The sequence below is a fragment of the Sceloporus occidentalis genome, unplaced genomic scaffold (assembly GCF_023333645.1).
Source record: "Sceloporus occidentalis isolate IW3139 unplaced genomic scaffold, rSceOcc1.0.p SCAF_4, whole genome shotgun sequence".
Taxonomy (NCBI): Eukaryota; Metazoa; Chordata; class Lepidosauria; order Squamata; family Phrynosomatidae; genus Sceloporus; species Sceloporus occidentalis.
In genome coordinates this window covers 184,868,758-184,884,847 of record NW_028316984.1, presented here as the reverse complement: position 1 = coordinate 184,884,847, position 16,090 = coordinate 184,868,758, and the positions used below count along the sequence as shown (strand labels likewise).

The window sequence follows — 16,090 nt, the reverse complement described above, 5'->3', positions numbered from 1 at the left end:
ACAAATCAAAAACTAATTTATAATTGTTCTGCTTCATAAGCTACATGAGATTTACCAGGAAAGGCTTTGAGGTCATACATTTAATCTACAGCATATTAAACTATAAAGAAAAACTTGCCTGGTTTCCAAGTGATTCTTTCAAGCAAGTATCTGCAAGTGTTTTTGAAAATGGGAGTTCATTCTATCCCCAAAGAATTTGAAAGCAAGTACTCTGTGCATGATTATAGATTACCTGTCTTGGAAGAGACGTAAGGCTTCATGTGCCCAAATTCTAATGAGGCCTTCCACAGGTAATGTTTCCAATGGTCTCAGAGCTTCAAAGATACCTCTCACCCACCGAGTCATTTCACGGGGTGAGTAAATGTAGTGTGGCTGCGTGTCTTGAGTAAATCTTTCCTGTAAGGAAGACAACAAGAAGCTGTGAGTAAGCAGGTATCAATCTTTTAAATTACTCATTACTTATTATATTAAAAACTGTGAAAGGCTTTCATAGCCCAGTTACCTGTGACATTGTGTAGAACTCAACCATAGCTGCAGTGAGAGGCTCTGCATATGTGCGGAGAGATGGAATAAGCCTCAGCATAGCACGATTGAAAGTGCCATAAATCTGAGTTAGGGAAGCTGGCCCAGGATAGTCCACATACACAACTGGAACATGGCGCAGGAATCTAGTAGGACACGTAAGACAATTTCTTGTTGAGCTCTCTATCATTTCATTTATTAGCTGAAACACATAGTTCTAAACATTGCAGGTACACTCTTAAATAGTAGTCTCTTCAAGTAAAGTAGCTGACAGAAAATAAATTTAACCCCTGGTCAATGTATCACTATCCTTAGGAGCCAGAGCTCTAAAAAATGAGAGCTTCCATTAGAATATGGGGGAGGAGCTGCATTTCTACATTCTCCATAACCTAATATGGCAATATTGTTTGAATGCCTCCTCATATCAAACTTGAAAAATAAATTTCAGAATCCCTAGAAAACATAAAGGAAGGATGGCTTTCTATATTAAATTCTCAGGTCAAACAAAGCCCATTTCTCCAATGCAATCATTCTGCAGTCCAAAAACAGAATTCAAGAACTACCAAAGAGATAGAACACCATCTTCTGTAGTATTACATTCCATTCCTTTGGACAGAACATTAAGAGACCATTTTAAATGTAATTTCTAGCTGCTCAGTGAAGCACAGCATATGACTACAGACTGCTTGGTTCAACTTCTGAAGTTCCACACACAGAATATTAGAAAAGTTTGTTGTGACACTGCTATTTTAACTTTGTCATGTTCTTTTTATACCATTGTGAACCGCTTTGATTACTTGCGAAAAATCAGAATATAAATAAATTGTTATTGTTATTATTGATGTGTTACCGGTGTGAAAGAGGTTTCCTTCCAGGATCTGTAGGTGGGTTACATGCACCAACAAACTGAATTCTCTCAAGTTTCACCCAGGTTTGGTCTGAAGTACGGTAGAAGCCACCATGTTCTACCATCTGGAAAAGTAAGAGAGCCGGTTACAAGGAAGTTTAACAATGGGAGAAAACTGAATTCTTAAATTCCAAATCTACTCACCTGCCTGATGAAGGATATGACTCTCTGTGTCCCATATTTGTCCATATCAGGTAAATTGATTTCATCACAGAAAAGCACAAGCCATTTTCCAAGCTGAACTGGAGCCAACACTACACCATTTGGTGTACGCCGGTATTCACAATAGTGATCAAATGTTTTCAGGAGAAGTTCTGGAGTAGTAGCACTGGAGAAATTCAGTCCAACCACCTAAAAAAATTGCAAGGACAAAATCAGGGGAGGAAAACAAGGCAAAATTTAGGAACTATTTTATTAGCACAACTTGATGGCTCTTGTGCAACCCTTTTTTAAAAAGGTAACCATTAGCAAAGCACACACTTTATAGGTACTTTGGAACTCTGGTTCCTGGTGCATCAATGCTGTGTTGTGTTCACATATATTTGGCCTACATTCATTCATTCATTCCCTAGTTACATCCTATTTAGACTACTGCAATGCACTTTATGTAGGGCTATTCTTGAAAACATTTTGGTTGCTATAGCTACTAACTGAGCTATTGTATTCTGTATAAATTGCAGCTGGTGTTTCTGTTCCAAATAAAAGAGCTGGTTTTATTTTAAAGTCCTCAAGTGGCTTTGGGCCAAATACTGCAAGGACTGCCTGTGCCACAGACCTATCTGGTTATCAACATTGTCATATGTACTTCTGACTGCCTCCTCCTTCCTGAGGTGAAGAGACAAATGACCTGGGACATTCCCTCTGTTGTGGCACAAGACCAGTGTCTTGTTATTCCTTCTGGCCTCTAGCATGTTTTCATTTTAACTGATGGTTTTGTTAGGCCACTGAAGACAATTTGGTGCCTGTTTCCCTTGATTTTACTTTGTGAATGTTATTGATGTTTCTTTGCTTTAATATTTTTATTAAACACTTTGGGAGGTGTATGTGTGAAAAATAATACGTAATGCTTTACACAGAACCAGGAACAAAATAGGTATACAATAGAAAAAATATTTACCTCCATGTCAGGCAAGGCTCTGAGTGCACTGAAGAGGGTCATGGTCTTTCCAGAACCTGGTGGACCACAGAGTACTAGTGGTTTGTGCTCTGCAAGCCAGGTGTATAACAGTGCTTCATGGCGGACAGTGTCTAGGGTTGGCACCACAACATCAGGAGCTGCAACTTTGTGAGTCTCAACTTCAATCTGTGGAACCTTTGACTGCCAGGGTATCCATTCACCAGTAATTGAGACCTGTGGGAAGAAACAGTGAGTTGCTACTATCTTGCTGTTGTCTCCAACTCCATACTACTTTCACACAGCCATTTTATGATTTAACTGCAACTGCAAAGGTGATTGCTAATGTTTTAATGAAATAACAAGGTGCTCCTAATAACTGTCAAAATTGCAGTTATTTTTAATTCAAGCACTCATTAAAATCAGCAGCTGGTATGTGGCATCTTAAGATGGCATTCTCTTCTGAGGGGGGGAAGGGGAAAGACACAAAGATGCCTACATGCATCATCTAAAAGCAACACAAATGCACTTTTCTATATGATACCTTCCTTTCTGTTTAAAGGGGAGTTAATATACTTTAAAACATTTCTTTGTACCAAACTGAGAACTAAGGTTTATTCCTGCATACAGTTTTAAACAGCTTCAAGAACCGAACCAGGTGAATGAACCTAGGACTTATGCAAACAGTTCAACTTGCTTTTAACTGATGATAGCTCCAGATTTAAACAACAAAGAATGAATGTAATTAAGTGTATATGTACACAAAATGTCTTGCGCTATGATGCTAGATAGTTTTTATAGCATTTTATTTTATTTAGGTACTACCATAAAACTGGCTGATACATTAATGGTATTAAAAGCAGTATTACCAGAATGATGCCCTATGCTTTTACCTCATAATCAATTATAGGTATGTTTGGTGCACTAGGCAATGGCACAGTTGTGATTCTTCTGATATATTCACCCAGCTCTGCTCTCATTTTCAGACGGCTGTCCCCAGAGAATGACCACAGAATTGCATATACGAGATATCGCTGGGAAAGATTAAAAACTCATCAGTACAATTGCAAAATAAATGTAAAAAAATCCTGTTCAAGAAGTAAATTAAGAGGCAAAACAGACTGCCCCCAAAGGGCAGATTAGGGCCACTCCAGAGCCGATTGCCCTGGAGCCACAGCATGCACACATCTTGGCCTCAATCTGCCCCACCACTGGCCCAAATAGGAGTGGAAAAGATCTGCTCCTATTTGGACTGGTAAAGGGCCACCTTAGGCAGCCCCAGCACACCCCCAGGGCAGCTTCAAGCTGCTCCAGGGGTGTGCGGCATCAAAACTCCATGCCTCAGAGCAGCTTGAAGCTGCCTCCATCTGAATGGCTCTGGACATCCTGAGAGCATGCAGCATCAAAACATCACACCCCAAAGCTGCCTGGAAGCCAGCTTTTCTGGACCATCTGTTTGGCCCCAAAAATAACTAGCCAGATTAACAACTTCCAAAAGGTTTGTTTTTCAGCCTGGAAAAATGGGAATTACCTGGATGTAGCGTTCAAGCTGATCTATCTGCATAGGGAAATCTGGATGGTTGGCATTGTACTGTGCTACATTCCGGCATGCCTGATGCAGCATGGAGAAGAGAGAGCCAAGGCAGCGCAAGCGTGTGAGATCCATAATGTGCTCCAGCTTGAAAGCATGTTCAAGTGCCTTTGTCACCAGCCCATTAGAGGTGAAGTATGGCTGCATGATTGTTGCTGCATCTCTCTGAATCTGTTGATAAAGCATTTCATTACCATTACAGCCTATTATTACCATACTGTAAGGCAGAGCTGAAATCTTTACAATCTAATAAGGTAAAGTACAGTGAGGAGGAAGAGGGAGAAAACCAATTCAATTCTTCTCTGGGTTACTATAATCTTAATTATACCTGCAACATTGGAGAAGCAGTTTCTTCCCCCTCGTCTTCCTTGCCCTTTCTCCTGCGCTGTGCTTCCTCTTCCCCTTCATCCAGAGGGATGCTCCTCAGTCTGGCCAGGAAGTTATTGAAAATCATGTCAGTGCTTAGTACATCTTCACTGAACCAAACCATGCCACATCTTGACACTGTGGCCAGAGTAGCATATTTCAAATCTTGAACTTCAAACATGATGCGCACCTATGGGAAAAACAGAATGTTGACATGTGAGAACCTCCTTTTTTGAACCACAGAGCACCTGACATTTGCTGAAAATCCCTTCCTTCAACTAACCCTACTGACTAAAATGGTGAAGGGTCTGGAAACCATGCCCTATGAGGAACGACTTAGGGAGCTGGGGATGTTTAGCCTGGAGAAAAGAAGGATAAGAGGTGATATGATAGCCCTGTTTAAATATCTGAAGGGATGTCATATTGAGGAGGGAGCAAGCCTGTGTTCTGCTGCTCCAGAGAACAGGACCTGGAACAATGGATGCAAGCTCTAGGAAAAGAGATTCCACCTCAACATTAGGAGTAACTTCCTGACAATAAGGGCTGTTCGACAGTGGAACAAACTCCCTTGGAATATAGTGGAGTCTCCTTCCTTAGAGGTCTTCAAACAGAGGCTGGATGGCCATCTGCTGGGGATGCTTTGATTGTGATTTCCTGCATGGCAGGGGGTTGGACTGGATGGCCCTTGCGGTCTCTTCCAATTCTACAATTCTACGATCTATGATTGTAAGTACTGTTAGAAATATTCTAATCTGAAAGTAAGAAAATCAGACCTCAAAGTAGGAATTCATAGCTAGACATTCAGGCAAGACAGTGGGCCCGAACAGACAGGCCAAAATAAAGCTGCTTTGAGTCACTTCGGAGACACGCATTTAAATGATGCAAACGTCCTAAGAGGCCAGAAGCCGTGCCAAAGCCACTCTCCAATCCTAAGAACCAGAATGCAGTTTTGGCAGCTTTATTTTGGCCTGTCTGTTCAGGCCCAGTATTTACTAATTTAAAATGACCACACAAAATCACGAAGAAAGGATCTATCCACACTATATCAGTTGGAAATCCTACCTTGGCATTGATTTCCAGGTCAAAATCACATAAGGTCACTTCAAAAGAACTAATCATTTACTGTATCTTGTAACAGAATATTTATTCGATTGAATTCAACCAACTCAAAAGTAACACTGGTGGTGCCTTATTCCTGTTATATGCCTGTAAAAACAAGCAGTTAAGTCTTACATTTGGAGGAAGACTCAGACGTTCTCCGTTTGGCAGGGTCAGTAGTTTGTTGTCATCCAGAACGGAGTTCAAATTCTCAACCCACTCAGGATCCACATCTCCGTCAAAGATGATCCACTGCCTTTTGTGCAGTTCTCCTCTCACATTATCTATAATCCTAGACAAGAGAACAAAGTTGCACTGAGTGAGAGAATGTTCAAACAGTTTCTCTGCCTGAAGAATCTTTGTGCTTTGCAGTTTAATTCACCTTACTTATTTCCACACACTCACTTTCTCAAGACATGTGTAAACAATCCATCTGTCCACTCTCTGGTGTTAGGATCCAAGGTGCCATAGAGATGGTCTTTACTGATTGCTTTGGGATCAATGATATGTGCAACACCTTCCACGCCCTCCAGTCTCTCCAGTGCTTTCAGAAGCACTCTCCATGCCATGCTCTTTCCACTCCCAGAAGGGCCAACCATCATCAAGCCATGGTTGATCTGGGTAATCTGGTAGAGCTGAAGAACCTACAAAGGAGGAAAAAATCCAGACTGTTACATGCCTTAATCCAGAATGACAGCTGCTAGAGCAATCTTTTTTAGATTTCTAGATGGCTATCTGTAGCCAAAACTCACTTGTTATTGTGCTATTTGCTAATTGGGAGAGATGTTGTGACCTACCTTCTCAACCCACATGCTGCCAATGTCTTCTCCATCACCATATGTTAGGTACATTTCCTGACAAACCTTCTTGAGTTCTTCCCTCAGGGCAGTCATTTCGCCACGGTGATACTGAATGCCAGGGAACACATCAGACAAGAGACTGAAAAGCAATGGTATGTCTTCTGCAACCAGTTTGGGTACCATTGTTTCACAGACACTTTGGATCAGGATCTGTAAGGGAAAAAAGCAAACAAATTTAGATTGTTACACAGAGTGAGAAACAAGACAATTGCCCAAGTGCAGCTGTGACATGTTTCAACAGTGAAATCATCCTTCTGAGTGCAATGTCAAACTGAGACTCTGTCTCAGCAACTCTTAAGGTAAGATACATAAGGTATCATACTGTTACTGTTTAGAAGATCTAAGAATCTTAGAATCATAGAGCTTAATTATGCTGTGTTAAATATGTGAATTTTTCCAGATTGTGAGTACAGTGGCCCTTGCTATCTGCTGGAGTTTAGTTCTAGGATCCACTGCAGATATGAAAATCTGTAGATGCTCAAATCCCATTATATAAAATGGCATATTAAAATGGTATCCCTTATATAAAATGTCAAAATCAACCAAGGATTTCTCTTTGGAGATAAGCTGTGGACTGTTGAAGTCATGGATGCAGAAGCAATGGATATGGAAGACTGACTGTAATGCTTTTTAAAAGCCAACAGCATTTTGACTTTGTAAGTTTCAGTTTCTTCTTCGACAGCTTTCAACTAGATTCCTAACAGAGTATATAATTAAAAGTTAATTCTAGCTAAAAGCAACATTTACAGCATTATTGGTTTTATGAGCATGAATAATGAATACAGTAAAATACCAGGTTAACAAAAAAATCTTTTATGTCCCTTCAGTCCTTAAGGGTCTGCTTATGTTACTTATTTATTCAATTACCCCACACACAACCTATGTTATACCTCCTGCTCTGGTAAATTCTCAGCAATTTCTCCTTCATCAACAACTTCACCACGCTCTTCCTTTTCTCGTTTTATCCTTTGAATCCTTTCCCTCTTCACGTTGCCTGCACTGATCAGTACGCTCTTCAGTGCTCTCAAGCCAAAGTCATAATGGCTTTGAGAGGAGAGCTGCTCATCACATAACCTAAGGAGCCAAAGACAGAACCTGTCAGATATATCTTTAAGTAAAAAGAGTCATGCCGAATCATAGAATAATACAGTTGGAAGAGACCACAAGGACCATCCAGTCCAACCCCCCTGCCACGCAGGAACTCTCAATCAAAGCATCCCCACCAGATGGCCATGCAAAGAAGGAGATTCCACTACACTCTCAAGGAAGTTAGTTTGGGATTTGGTTCTACATTAATTGCTTTAATGTTGCATACTTCAAAGTATAACAGTTGCTTTGCTGAATAGGCCAAACCCAAGAGTGTTTAACTGTCCTTAAAGAGCGAGTTCACTAACACAGAGCCAGCAGCAGTCAATGCTATTCTTGCCTGTGTTATGACCTAGATACAATTACAGGCCTTGGAGCAATTGCTGATTTGGGATTCATAACTATAGTAGAGCCAGCTGCTAGGACTACTCAGAGATGACTTCACCAAGCTCTAAGGGTAAATCTTGCTACACACTTCTCTCAGCAGTGCTCCTTACTTGAAGAACGGGACAATCTTGTTGGCAAGCACTTCAGCTGTACGAAATCCCTGGGAATACAGCATAACCTGGGCAATCAGCTGACGATCAGGCTTTGTCATGGCCAAGCTACGAAACAGTTTCTTCAAGTTGTCTGGAAGATTAGATCTGCCAGCGTAGCCTGGGTTCATTGTGATGAAGATTGCCATGTCTGGACTCACTTTCACTTGCTTGTTCAGCAACTCACAGGTAATGGTGGTGGCAGCTAAAAGGGAATAGTAATCCGTTAGTTGAAATGAATCTGCTTTCATGATCAAGCATAAGAAGGAAGTCAGCTAGTCTGTAAAAATCTGCTACAGGATATCATGAAGAACTGCTGCTAGCACAGACAGTACTAGGCTAAATAAACCACTGGCTTAATTCTGTTTACAGCAGTTAGATATTTGTTTATCTTACCGTGGTTCATTTCTCCTGTCTCATCTGTTCGTATTAATGAGGGGGGGAAAACCACACAAAGTGCTTACCTATGGTCATTTTTTACATTTACTTCAATAAACTCTTAGACAATTGCAAAAACAAAAGATGGCTTCATACACAACAGTGTTAGCCTACAACATGGAATTATTCTTCTTGTCATGAAACTTTTTAATCTTCTCCCAAGTCTGAAAAGGTAAGAATCTGCTCTGTCTAATCTATGCACCTCTTTAAGCAGTGGACAAGAAAATGACTCACTCAATTCAAGCTACTGTTCCATACTATTTCAAAAGTATTTATAATAAAAACCAATTATATTGAATTTCAAAATCAGCAACACAGTGGCCAACGTTTTACAGATATATTGCATAGAGGGTACGACAGAGACAGCAAACATAAACCAAAAGGGTTTCTTGTTTCAAAAGTTGTGTGTGAGAAGCTGCACAAGAATAGTTTGCCACGGTATCCAAAAATTCATACCTTTGTCATAATTTGGATTTGAATGTTCTCGCAAAGCTTCTTGAATGCACTGGACCTGCTGAGAAACAGCAGAAAGCATTCGCTCCTCAAGCCTGTTGAATTCATCAAAGCAACCCCAGGCACCCACTTGGCAGAGACCAACAAAGATGCGACCCATTGCCTAAAAGAAAAGAGGGGAAAAAACATGGAAAAGTTTCTTTATGCATACTGAGCATCACCAGGGTATTACATGACAATACATGAGGCACTTGTAAGATGTGGTTGAATTTCTGTTTTTAAAATAATTTTACTGGTCAAATATTTGATGAAATACTAACAGACATTTGGAATTTCTTCTCTTGCACTAAAATTTAGTACTCACCATTGAAACAATTTATATGACTTGTTGGATGCACAAACACTTGACACATCTAAGCTGTTTCCAACTAGTATAATTATCCCACATGGCACCTTACCTGGAAATCAAATGTTTCATCACAGTTGAAAACAAGAACAAATCGTCCAAGCTGATGTCCAAGAGCCTTAACAGATTCTGTTTTACCAGTTCCAGCAGGCCCTATTTATATATAAAGATATGAAGAAGGAAGCATATGTAACACCATTACAACAACTGACTGAGCAACATCACTCCATCTTATTTGTTGTTGTGTGTCTTCAAGTCATTTCCGACTTATGGCAATCCTATCATGGATTTTCTTGCAAAGTTTTTTCAAAGGGGGTTTGCCACTGCCATCCTAACACTGAGAGTGTGTGACTTGTCCAAGGTAACCCAGTGGGTTTACATGGCTGCATCCTAGTCCAACGCTCAAACCATTACACCATGCTGTTCACGCCAATATTCCTATAGTCACTCTTAACATTCATTAACATTTTATAAAAAACATTTTGTTTAGTATTACTGATAACGAACAGCCTTTTGAGGGTGAATTGAGATTAGTATGTTTTTGCATATGCTAAACTCAGTGTGAAGTTTACTTAATCAAATTCCACTTCTCTAATACTGGAATCCTAAGACTTTGCACATAATATTTACAGGTGGTACTCTGGCAGTGTTTTGGAACTGGAGACAGCTGTTTTATTTTAGGAAGTATGCCTCAAACTAGACCCCAGGGCCCTTCTTATAAAGTTAATAATGTGTGTGCTGTGTATTATAAAAATTAACTCTGCCATCCTAATACCATTACTCCCTGTTTATATCCTTAAAAGATTTCTTGACTGACAGGGTGCAGACAACCTACCAAATGGAGATCCTCCCAGCCTGGCCTCCAAAGCTTGTGTCATCGTCAAGTAACAGCGATCAGTAAGAGGAGTCTGCACCAGTTTATCTTGAACACCAAGATATTCGAACCCATAGTTGAATTTTGCATTTGCCATCTGAATGGACAGTTGCTGCAAGACATCTGTCTGCTTCGGGTCAAAGTAGAACCTCATCTGGCTCAGCCAATCAAAGGATTTGGAATTGTCAATTTTGCTTTTGATCAGTGATCGTGTAACATCTCTCTGGTGCACCAACTCAGTGATCTTTTAAAAAGAAGAAGAAGAGATTAAGTATTTCAGTATTGGTAGCTGAAACATCCAAATTTAATCATTTCAAAAGACATAGTATTTTTCATAATTCAAATAAATTATAAATAAATTGGATATCTGATACCGAAAAGTTGGGCTGAGAGCTATGGCTTACCAGGTGTTCCAGTTTTCTTCTGCGGAGAGGGGGCTGCTCCATCAAGACAGAGTCCGCAAGCACATTCAGAGTGACTTCAACATTAGTTAGCACAGACTGCAGAGGAGTACTATCACCACCACCACCCATGCCATTCAAAGCAGATTCCACATTTTCTGACCAGGCAATCTGGGCTGCAAGGACAACAAGCTGGGCCTAAAGAATTTAAAAAAGAAAAGAAAAAAAAAAAGCATTGGTCTTCATCATATGCTTCTCCTTCCCTCCTGTAATACACAACATATTGGGTAATGTCTTTCAAAGAAAACCAAACAATACCTGATACTTGTCAATCCAGGAGATGTAGGTTCCTGGGTCAATTGAAGTTGCTTTGCCAAAGATTTCCACCTCAGTTACAGACTCAGCAAGCAGTTTGGCAAGTGTGACTCTCATTTCCTTTTCTACAAGTGTGAGCCACTCGTTGATCTTGGGATGCTCAGTGATTGACACAGGAGTCTTGAACAGCACCTGCAAGGAATCAGGCATATTTTTGTATGTTGGTTTGTTTTTATAAAAGTGATCCCTTCATATGTCATATGATCCAGACATCCCCACACACACCTCTTCTCCCTCTCGTGAAGATATTCCCAGGACAACAGAGCTGTCTTCATTGAGGATGATACTTGACACTCCAGCAAACATTTTCTTGAAGTGTTTCTGCAATTTGGCTACATTCTTGCTGTTCCCTATGATTTCGAGCAAGTCTTCATCACCAACAAAGTAAAACCTATAAATTAAATTCAAAGTTGTTAATGGACTGCAAGTAATAGTACACACAAAAAGTGACACACCTATATTATGTCAACACACCCAGGATTTTTCTATATAAATATGTCAAGTGTAGAATTAGTAAACTGACACTATTCTTTATACAGTGGGCCCTTGGTATCCACTTGGGTTGGTTCCACGACCATGGATACCAAAATCTGTGGATGCTCAGGTTCCTTTCAATATAATGGCATAGTAAAATGGTGCCCCTTATATAAAAGGGCAAAATCAAAGTTTAGTCTATGGAAATTTATATATTTTAAAGTATTTTCAAGCCATGGATGCTTGAATCCGTGGATCAAAAACCTGTGGATAAGGAGAGTTTGCTGTATTGTAGTTGAAAGTTGAAAAGGCTGCTAATTCAACAACAATGAAGTATTATGTCAAGTAGCAAAATATCTCAAAGCTGAAATATCTGAAACAAAGCTATGCTATGTTTCAGAATCTAGATATAATACATCTGCAGTTTAACACACTGAACATATTTACAAAACTCAAATTATAATTTAGTGGCAATACTCAAAACTTCTTATAAATGTTAATTTCTGTTCAAACTTATTTCCAAAGCCAAATTCTACAAAATGGCTTTTAAAATCTGGTCTAATATACAAGACTAGAACGCAGAGCAGATTGGATTAAAGTTTTTACCGAGGGAAAGAAGCTCTTTCTCTCTCCAGGTACTCTCCCAAAGCCTTCTGGATTTTTCCAAGCAAGTCTGCTAATCTCTCCAGTGATCTCTGTACACCCTGAATATTCAAAACATCCATGACCAGGGGTGATTTGGACACTTTTTTCATGAGGGCCAGAAACTCCGTACTTATGCTGTAAGGTCAAGAGGAGAGAATATTGAAACAAATGAAGAGACCCACTACAAGTCATGGACACTCTCATGTGGAAAAGATTAAGGAAATAGGCATACTCAGCTTCTTCATGCCAAATGTTAACATACAAGTTGCGTTGATTATCACATTTATATTTGGAACTAATTCTGAGATGAGAACATTACCTTTGGAACCGCTGAGTTTCAACTGGCAGCAGATGCTTGATATCAGCACTTCCAGTGAAGATGCCTTCCAAGTAAACCCAGCGCCTCTGGACATCTATCCAGACATCAAAGAGTGCCATGATACGATTCAGTTTGTCTTCCCAGCTAAGGGCATCTTCTTCAAACACCTAGCAATAAATAAACATCTTAAATGTATGTAGTGAATGTACTTTTTTCATCTTGCTAGATGTTTGTTAACATAAATATTTAATTATATATTAGTATTTGTTTAAAAATTTATAACATTTATTTCCACAACAGACCTCAAGGGGGCTCACAAGTTACATTATAAAAAAACAACAACCAGACGAATAAAAACAGAGAATGCAAATAGTAAAGAAAATTTGATGTGACAGCGCATAGTAGTTTAACACAATTCAAAAACAAAGCTTTAAAACTATTCAAAGGCCAAAAGCCTTCTTTAAAATGAGACCATTACAGAGCAATTTAAGGCAAGTCTTCCTTTAGAGGAAGTCTCCGAAAACCTGGGCAAACCTACTGAAAAGAAGAGCTGCTCAGTGGTTCCAGCTGATACTTCTGGAGACCTTGGGAGGCAGAGGAGGGCCTGTGCAGCTAGGCAGGTTTGCATGACTGTATTCAGTGACTGTTATCTTAACACGCTTTTGGTTTGAACCTCAACTGAAGTATATGTGTTCATATACTCAAATATGGCAAGACAGACAAAAAGTAAAATTGCAAAAGCAAAAGATGCCTTTTGCCTTTACCTTGTAGTATGGAGAGAGCTTCATGGCAGAAACACTGTTGATATGCTCTTTGACTTTGTTGAAAAGATCATCCCAACCACGGATCAAACGACATTTGTTCTGGTAGTTAACCAAGTCCAGCTCATAGGTATTCCAGACTTCTCGTATCTTTAAAACACAAAAATGAAATAATAGTGAAAATGTGTGTTATGCTATATTAGAAGACAAAACCAGTCAGGCCCATGGAGCCTCAGCAAAAAGCCAAGCAAATAACATAATGTGTTCACACAGCAAGTAATACTGTTAATATACAAACCTTTAACCTTATACACTGTAAGTTCCATTTACCAGTTCTACAATGATTTCACTGCATGGTAGCTAAGATACATGGAACTTTACTTTTAGAATAAGACCCACACTTTAACTGAGAGCTAGGCAAACGATTTTCTAAGAATCTGATTCAGGAATGTCACTAAGAAACAGAATGAAAATCCTCAAACTATCTTAAGCATTTCAAGACAGTATTTACCTGCTTCAAGAACTCTTCCAAAGCCATCTCTCCCTGTGCCACAAGTAGTACATCTTTCACAATCAGTTCATTCTTCTGCAAGTCGACGTCCCAAATTTGCCCCAGAGTTAATTCAGAAACCACCCAATTTACATGCAGCCTCTTCATTAGTTGCTTCCAGTGACGATCTTTAAGAGCCTCTGACTTCAGTTCAATCACCAACATGTTTATCTGAAAGAGAAAAATAATAGAATAAATAAAACTGACTTGTTGGGCAGTAATGTACTATTATACCAAATGCTTTTCAAAAGCAAGCTTACTTTCATATAACCTTTCAGAAGTCTCTGAACGTACTCGTAAGAGGCATATTGCCGTAAGCGTGCAGGGAAATTTTTCAGTTGGTTTAGTAAGCCATCTAAACTTTGCCGAAGCTGTCAAAACAAGAAACAATGGAAAACTGTTACTAATTTGTATCAAGGAGAGATTACTACATTTTAAAGATTGTTCTTTACAAGTATTCCTCACTGCTAGCCAGGAATATTGTGAAATAGCCACCTTGTTCTCATTTCCACAATGTTAAGAAACCAGTTATATTCCTATTCCTAACTTATACCTTATGGTGTTTTTCAGTATCATCCAGAGACTCCAAACACACTTATTTCTTCAACCTGGGTTCATTGAACAGCCTTATATGCTAGCATTATACACACCTCTTTTTAAAATAAGATAACCTTACCTCTCTGCCTATCATCTCATATTTCTTTGTATACTTCTCAGTGTGTTACATATTATTAGGTTTTCTTGTTTCATAACCCCCCCAAAACCCCCACCCTGCTCAAAAGCCCCCCCCCCCATCTACAAACTCCCTGAGAACAGCAGATTAATTATCAGAGATCTATGGTACAAACTAATGAAGTAGATATAATATTTCAAGAATAGCACAGAAAAGTACTGTACTTTACTGGTGAAACAATATATTTAGCTTTGTTCCTATAAGGATAAACATACTTAAAGAATTCCATGGAAGATGAAGACCATTTAGATTAAAACATCTATACTCTTTCCCTCTCTGATTATGTTCCTTAGTATATATAACTGAAGTAGTACCTTGCGAGGTTGTACTGAAACCCAAGGTTGTTCCTTCATTTGATCAATCTGTTCCCAGACCTTGGAAAGCTCAGACCAAACACCTTTAAGATCTTGCAGCTCTTCTAAAGCAACCTACAATGCAAGATATCATTAAAGTAAGAATACAGATATACACACTGACAAAGAATTGTAGCAATTTTTAAAGGATGAGTGTAGTAGCTGAACAGATTGATTTTCCATTTATGGTCTCCAGATACAGAATTCTATCGCCGAAACATGTGAAGTTTGTACCTGTACACGTTCTTCACTACCACTGAGAAGTCCTGTATCTGTAAGTTCCAAAGCTTCCTTGGCTTTTGCACATTTCTCCCGGTCATCTTTCAGCCTTCCAAATTTTCCTTCATAGATGGTAAGTGCTTGGAGAGCCTCCTCTGGACGTAGATTGCCCTTAAGAAAGCATACATAAAATTTTACTACGATTATGTAATCTGGAACTGTGTATACAAAAATTTATATGGTTAGCATGCCACTACCTTAGGTGTTTTGAGAAAGAAATGCAGAGGAATGTTCTATTTTCAGCCTTTTGAAAAATAGATGTCTTATTTTCAGGCTTTTCTGATTAATCAGAAAGTCTGGCAATATGCATGTTTCCAGGCTGTGTAGTCAGTCCTTAGTTTTTTGGTTTGGTTTTGTGGAGATCATGCGTGGGAGTGCTGGTGAAACACACACCCAAAATTTTTAGGAAGTAGCATTTGGTCTTTAATTGGCTGCAGCTTGAGTAAGCAGGATTATAACTGCAGTATCTCCCATAGAACATGCTAAGAAATTAAACAGCAGTGTGCATATGTGTGAGACAGAGTGAGCGAGTGTGTTTCAGGCCTGAAAACTTACTGTCACAGGCTTTGTTTTCTCCCAGTCTGTCAATAGGTCAACTGTGCGGGTCTCAACTGCACGGTCCTCTTGGACAATCTTCATCTGCAGGTTTGCTACTTGTTGCTGAATAGCAGAATCCTTTCGACGCATAATGTCATTGAAAGCACCCCATTCTCCTTCAATGTTATCAATGTACAACCAAGATGAAGGAAACTGGAACCTCTGCTTTTCAAGCAAGCGCTGGCCATTACGGTATAGCTACAGACAATAAAAAGGCAGGATTATGCCAGAGGAAGGTAGGTTAGAAGTCACATTTTCAGTTATTAACCCAATGCAGAGAATTTAGTCATAGATACAGTCTGAGATGAAAGGGTATTTAATTCTGAAGAATCACCTGAATAACTTATGAGTA

General features: G+C 39.4%; 1 protein-coding gene across 2 annotated transcripts in view; it reads right to left on the bottom strand.

Moving 5' to 3' along the window:
• The window catches only part of DYNC1H1 (dynein cytoplasmic 1 heavy chain 1), a 72,904-nt gene that overhangs the window by 25,207 nt on the left and 31,607 nt on the right, over nucleotides 1-16,090 (bottom strand). For both annotated transcript variants that reach the window (XM_089522555.1, XM_089522556.1), the window contains exons 16-42: nucleotides 15,697-15,936; nucleotides 15,097-15,252; nucleotides 14,824-14,937; nucleotides 14,037-14,147; nucleotides 13,738-13,947; nucleotides 13,230-13,376; nucleotides 12,466-12,632; nucleotides 12,108-12,281; nucleotides 11,253-11,418; nucleotides 10,971-11,159; nucleotides 10,656-10,850; nucleotides 10,213-10,495; nucleotides 9,430-9,530; nucleotides 8,975-9,134; nucleotides 8,042-8,285; nucleotides 7,349-7,532; nucleotides 6,396-6,608; nucleotides 6,004-6,242; nucleotides 5,734-5,890; nucleotides 4,463-4,690; nucleotides 4,075-4,305; nucleotides 3,437-3,577; nucleotides 2,547-2,780; nucleotides 1,574-1,780; nucleotides 1,373-1,494; nucleotides 503-668; nucleotides 233-396 (exon numbers count right to left, since the gene is read on the bottom strand). In XM_089522555.1, coding sequence (XP_089378681.1) covers nucleotides 233-396; nucleotides 503-668; nucleotides 1,373-1,494; nucleotides 1,574-1,780; nucleotides 2,547-2,780; nucleotides 3,437-3,577; nucleotides 4,075-4,305; nucleotides 4,463-4,690; nucleotides 5,734-5,890; nucleotides 6,004-6,242; nucleotides 6,396-6,608; nucleotides 7,349-7,532; nucleotides 8,042-8,285; nucleotides 8,975-9,134; nucleotides 9,430-9,530; nucleotides 10,213-10,495; nucleotides 10,656-10,850; nucleotides 10,971-11,159; nucleotides 11,253-11,418; nucleotides 12,108-12,281; nucleotides 12,466-12,632; nucleotides 13,230-13,376; nucleotides 13,738-13,947; nucleotides 14,037-14,147; nucleotides 14,824-14,937; nucleotides 15,097-15,252; nucleotides 15,697-15,936 — 4,943 coding nt within the window. The remainder of the gene's footprint in view (nucleotides 1-232; nucleotides 397-502; nucleotides 669-1,372; nucleotides 1,495-1,573; nucleotides 1,781-2,546; nucleotides 2,781-3,436; nucleotides 3,578-4,074; nucleotides 4,306-4,462; nucleotides 4,691-5,733; nucleotides 5,891-6,003; nucleotides 6,243-6,395; nucleotides 6,609-7,348; nucleotides 7,533-8,041; nucleotides 8,286-8,974; nucleotides 9,135-9,429; nucleotides 9,531-10,212; nucleotides 10,496-10,655; nucleotides 10,851-10,970; nucleotides 11,160-11,252; nucleotides 11,419-12,107; nucleotides 12,282-12,465; nucleotides 12,633-13,229; nucleotides 13,377-13,737; nucleotides 13,948-14,036; nucleotides 14,148-14,823; nucleotides 14,938-15,096; nucleotides 15,253-15,696; nucleotides 15,937-16,090) is intronic.